Source organism: Phaethon lepturus, unplaced genomic scaffold, assembly GCF_000687285.1.
Source record: "Phaethon lepturus isolate BGI_N335 unplaced genomic scaffold, ASM68728v1 scaffold1445, whole genome shotgun sequence".
In the NCBI taxonomy this organism is placed as follows: domain Eukaryota; kingdom Metazoa; phylum Chordata; class Aves; order Phaethontiformes; family Phaethontidae; genus Phaethon; species Phaethon lepturus.
Window position 1 is genome coordinate 81016 of NW_010542673.1, and position 5719 is coordinate 86734.

Sequence of the window (5719 nt, forward strand, 5' to 3'; positions counted from 1 at the left end):
TGAAATTTCTCTCTAAGCCCCTTGTGCTCCAAGTAGCTCGCAGAGCCCACCTTCTGTGTTATCTCGCATTTATGATTAGATACCTCTTCTGTCCAGTCTGCTGAACGACTAAATAAACCTGCCAAACTAGCAGACCTCTGCTTCTTGATTGAGACTTTTTCTTTTTTGTGGAATGACTCCTGCCTCCTTGTAATAAGTGGGCTCTGGGATGGGGAGGGAGAAGGTGAATGGTTGGGAGAACTCAGTTGCCTAGTTGTGGTTTTGATGTAACAAGGATTAATTAGATAGGGCTTAAAGCATCGGGAACCAAGCATCGGACTGCCTGCTGTCCCCTCGGAGGACAAAATGCCATTTTTCATTTCCGTGGATAAACCATTATGCAGGTCCTCTTGACTGGCCGACAGAGTGTGTTTCCCTTCCTGAGTCTCAGCAGCATGATCATGGCCTGCATCTGAAATACCATCCTCTGTTACTGAGCCCTGCAAATCAACAGCCTGCACTTCAGCAATTTTAGTCTCAGCATCTGCTACCGAGGTTGGAAAAGGTCGTGTGGAGCTGTGTGTCTGAAAACCATTTTCTACTGCAGTTCTATTTAAATCATCTTCTAGTTCACTAGCTACAGCATCCAGTTGAGCAACGAGCTGTTCCTGTTCCTCAATCAATAGCTTACGTTCTTGTGTTTCAAATAAGCCGTTACCAGGAGATCCTGTGCCATTTACCGCTTCTTTCAGTTCACGTTCGGTTGCACAGGAGATGGGAACGTTTTCTGCAATTTCAGATACTGCTGGAAAACCCCCCTCAGTGTCTGGGCTCCTCTCTTTGTCAGTGGCCGTTACTGAAAGAAACCGTTCAAAATCTAAGGGGGCTGCTTGCAAATTAGCCATGTGTCGGCCCATTGTTTTGGTGACAAGGTCCTCAGTTCCAATGTTAATTGCCCCCTGCTGCTGCTGCTGCAGTCTAATAGCTTGCTGGATATCAGAAAGCAAATCCTCTTGTTCTGTGGCTGAATGGAAACTGTATATATCTGTATCAGAGCCAGAGCTGGTTCTTTGTCCATCCTGTGTCTCTGCAGCAGCTGGGACAGTTTCATTTCTGATTTCAAAATGTTCAACATCTGTGTCTGAGAGGCCCCCTTCATCTGCAGAGATGCTTATATCTGGAGTTTTGGTAACAATTGAATGAGTACTGTCCAGCTCTCCAGCCTGCAAGGCCTGGCTTTCCAAAACATCCTCCCGTGAACTACTGTTCCCATCTTTAGCCTTGGACAGATTCTTTCTGATCCTCAGGTTTGAAAACACCGAGGCCCTCGAGTCTGACTTACCCTTCTTCTTACCCGATTCACTTCCTTTTGCATGCTTCCCCAGTCCCCTTCTGCTTCCCGATACCTTCTTTGTGCCATCTGTATCCTTGGGCCCAGAGACATCCTCTCCTCCTTCATGCACATCACCTGTATTTTTCTTTAGTTTCCCATCTTGATTCCCCATGATTTTTTGCAGCGCAACACCTTCAGCAATCAAGCCATGTTCCCAGATTTCATTCCTTTGGCCTGCTGGCGAGATCCCCTCTAGCGATCCGGGTTTTTTTTCAAGCCGTGGTGATGCAAGTGAAGCGAATGCTTTCTGTGCCTCTCTCCCATCTGCTAGAGCTGCCTTTTTGCATAATGTGCTGCTTGCACTGGGCTCCGCTGGGACATGCTCAGTACAGCACTGAGAGCTGCAGACAGCTCCTTCCAATGGCTGCTTCTCACGGAGCTGCCTGCTCTCTGGGCTTCTGCTGCACTCTTGTTTCTTTAGGAAGGATTCTGTGAAAAGTATTTCCTTTATAAAAGTCACTTCTTTTTCCACGGTTTTTATTGCCTGCATTGCAAGTTCAGCTCATCACCAAATCATTTATGATTTCAGGACTTCAAATTCCTGGAGGGAAAAAATAAAAAAATAAAAACAACTTAAAGGAAGGTGCTTCAATTACTCTGCAATTGTTTAAATGAATAAACTAATAACCTTGGAAACAGAAATATTATGATTATTTAATATCTTATAAGGTGCTTAAGCATATGCTACTTTGACAGATTACACAGTACCTCTGGTGATTTACATGTTTACTTTTTAAAGGCTACCAAAACACAATACATAATTTTAAAAGGAGAGTCACTCTGAAAATACACAGAAGAAAGATAACAAACAAAAAGTTCTTTCCACAGTTGAAAAGGGCTGCACTTAAAATTCAAAGCATTATGGTAATTACACTATAAAAAACCTTCCACAATTTGTATTCTGAGAAGGTAGATATACTATTATTCCCAGGAGAATCAATTCATCAATATTAAAACACACCACCATTGTTTTTTCTGATAAGAACATCTGGCATGAAACAAGACAAAACAAACAAGAAAAATAGCAGTATACAAATGCTACTGAGGAAAAGGATACAGCACAGCAGTCCTCTATTGCACCCTATATATTTAATAATTGATTTAGACACTGTCACTTGCTAACTACTTTGGAAGCTTGTGCAACAGTTTTAACCATCTGCTGCTTCTCCTCCATTTTTGGTTTAGATATGTAAGCATCCCTATTTCATAAATACATTTCCTGAACTTCCAGACAGGTACTCCCTTCCACTTTTAAAATTAAAATTTAAAATAATTGGAATAGAAACAAAAGGTCATAGGAATGCCAAATTGCCAAGTTGGATCAGTTCAGTAGTTCACTGTCTTGGTTCAACACCAGCCAAGAAGTAATTAGGAAGATTTCTGTTTATGATTTATCATCTCTAAACTGCCTGGTTTATTAAGTTCAGTTTCTGTGAAAGACTTTATGCATTCCTCACAGCTCTGAGCTATTTTATTAGCAACTTCCCTTTAATCAGAGACTGCTTAAAACAATATATCATTCCAGGAAAATGCATCCTTTTGGTATCATTCTCTTCCTACCATAGGTTTCACTTGTTTCCCTCTGCCTTGATACACATTAAGAAAAAAAGAAGGAGGAGAGTATCATTCACACTTTAAAAACTATGCAGGCACCATCTCCCCTTGTTTTTTTTCAAGGAATGTTAAATACCTTTACAAATCTGGTCTGTGGTCATTCTTGTTAATTCAGTTTGGAAAAAATAGCACTGTCAATAATGCAAGTAAATTCCTTTGAACTATCGTATTTTTTTCCGTGTGCTTCTTGGTCACTTACTGCTCTGATGCAAGTCCTGTTCTGAGGGGCCTGTGGCTCAGGCACCAGAAACCTTCTGTGTATAAGAACTCAAGTGTTTTAAGTGGATCAGATGACTTTGTACACTTACTGTTCATTTTTTAAAATTTTCATTCATCTAATGAAGTGATTAATCTTTTTCTTTTCATTTTTAGCACTCAACATTCATAAATATACTAGCAAGAGCTAGTATAGCCAAACCTGCAAGAGCATGTTAAGTGCTTTTGCTTTTTTACTCCACTCCTGCTTTTACTTTTTGTTATCCTACTTAGTTTCTAATTTGTTGCAGTATTTTACCTTTTATAGCATTATTACATACTTGCAAAAAGCTTTTGAAAGCTCAGGTAATTTCAGAACATCTGAAGATACACAGTAAGGAGTACCTAAGGCACAGTTTGAGAGTATCACAGCGGTGGAATACTATCCTAATGGGTATTTTCACCAACTAGAACTGACAAGGATCTAACCCTTGATTACAACTGGAGTACATGTAGCTTCCAGCCCCGTTTAAAAGCTCTTTTCTCACCAAAATCTGTCAGAAATTAACATAGTGCAGAAGTAATATAAAGATACTGTGGACTGAATGTGTGAGGGAAATGCAGAATTAGTGTGATGTTCTGAAACATTCACTTTCCTTCTTTCTCTGTAAACTCACATTACAATCTCAACACACTTCCATTACAACTAATGACAATTTACCAGCAGTAATTGCTGAATAATATTTCTGATCTATATGAGGAAAGAGCATCACCAAAATGGGCATACTTATGTGAACAAAAGTACGCATGTGAACATCAAAGAATTTGCTCTGCTTATTCCACACAGAAAATTTGTTTAAAAGAAAAAAAAAAAAAAGGAAAAAATTACCCCAAAGTGGCGGAGATAGATACACAAATTACCCCAAAGTGGCAGGGATAGATACAACTCTCAATCAGTATTTATGGGAAGGCACAAAAGGCTAACATTAGCCAAACATAAAAACAAATGTTAATATTTTGGGGTTTGTTTATTCTTGGGAATCTTTTAGCTTCTGAAGAAAAACATATTACTAAAAGTCAGCAAGAAACCAACACATTTTGGCATCAGTATAAGCTACATTTCAAAAGCTAAGAATGTATTCAATATTCTACACCAAAAAAAGAGACTTCAAACAGAAAGTAGATGGGGAAAAGAAGGGGGGTTAGATGTTCAAAAAGGATATTTCATTTTTAAGAGTAACTATAACTCGTTCTTAACGTGCTATAAATTGGCAACAAACAGCTGAGGCTAGTCCGTGAACCTACCTGCCTACTTCATTTAATATTTGCTAGTGGTCAGTCAAAAATACCAAAGGGCGAGATCGCAGGCATAGGCCTCAGGTCCCCCTCACCTCTCATTCTTCTCCAAAGCTCAGGAGATACAAATGGCAACACACAGAGGAGAGTCAAAACTTACAGCTCAAGGTGCATTGTGCTTGCACTCCCAGAGACTTCCACATTAACGCATTCCTGTTAGAAAAACAAGCCCCTGTTACAAGATTGTGATTATTTTCAACAAGACAGCTACTATTTACTGCAGCCTCTCTGGAAAGGTGGCCAGACCCCCCAGCACTGCCCACCTGCCCTGCTGGGAGGGGAAGGGCTGCTGGCAGCACCAATTGCCCACACCTGGGTGCAGGCCTCGGCCTCCCGGAGCACAGCCAAGGCAGAGCACTTCCCCCCCAGGTGGGGCTGAGCTGAGACTGTGGTGCGAGTGTTTCCCCCAGATTCCTCACAAAAAGGCTGAGTGACCCGTTGACACGCTGGCATTTTGGGCCTGTTGCAAGCGTGAGCTGCCTGGAGGGAGACTGAGAGGTGCCTAGGGGAGCCTGCCCTGGGGAAGAGACAGCTTTCTTGGGGGGGACAAGTTTTCACCATGATTCATTTACTGTGATATTTCCTTCTGATCTCAATAGTAGTCATTGAGCAAGTCCCCAGAGAGTGAAGGTAATAACGCCCGTTACTGCTGCTGACAGGCACAGCGCTGCCGTGGGCCATGCCGGCCGGTGGACGAGCCTTTGGGTCAGAGTTAGGCTTCACCAGTACGATGCCAGGGGAGGGTTTAAGCCACAGGAGTGCCGCTGACATGTGAAGTGCCCAAAACACCACCCCGGCAGTAACGCTGTGACTGCCAGCACTGAAGCACTCGCACTGCCATGCAGTGAAGACAGGGGTGCAGCAAACATGATCCCCAGGATCAGCCACGCCATGTGTCCTGCGCGTACCCCTGTACTGCCCTGCACGGTGACTGAGGGGCACGCTCTGTACGCGTGGTCACGGCTAGTTCTTCCAGGAGTCCAAAGCGGCTGGCCAGGCCACATACATGTGTATATATGGGCTCTGTGCCCCCTTCCCTGCTGGGGAGACTCACCAGCTGAGTCAGAGGAGGCTGCTGTGGCCCAGGGAAGGTGCTCTTCTGGGGGTAAGCCACAACATGGCGGCTAGGGCAGAGGCCTGATGGAGGAGGCTGAACCTCTTTCTCTAAGACCACAAGCAAGA

General features: G+C 43.0%; 1 protein-coding gene across 1 annotated transcript in view; it reads right to left on the reverse strand.

Annotated features, from left to right (window-relative positions):
• Nucleotides 1–4701, reverse strand: part of LOC104621584 (formin-2-like) — a gene marked incomplete at its 3' end in the record, with an annotated part of 76732 nt that extends 72031 nt beyond the window's left edge. The window contains 2 exon segments of the mRNA XM_010288106.1: nt 1–1913; nt 4638–4701. The exon segment at nt 1–1913 is cut by the window's left edge and continues 110 nt beyond it. Of these exon segments, the coding sequence (XP_010286408.1) occupies nt 1–1862 (1862 nt within the window).
• Between the last annotated feature and the right edge of the window lie 1018 nt (nt 4702–5719).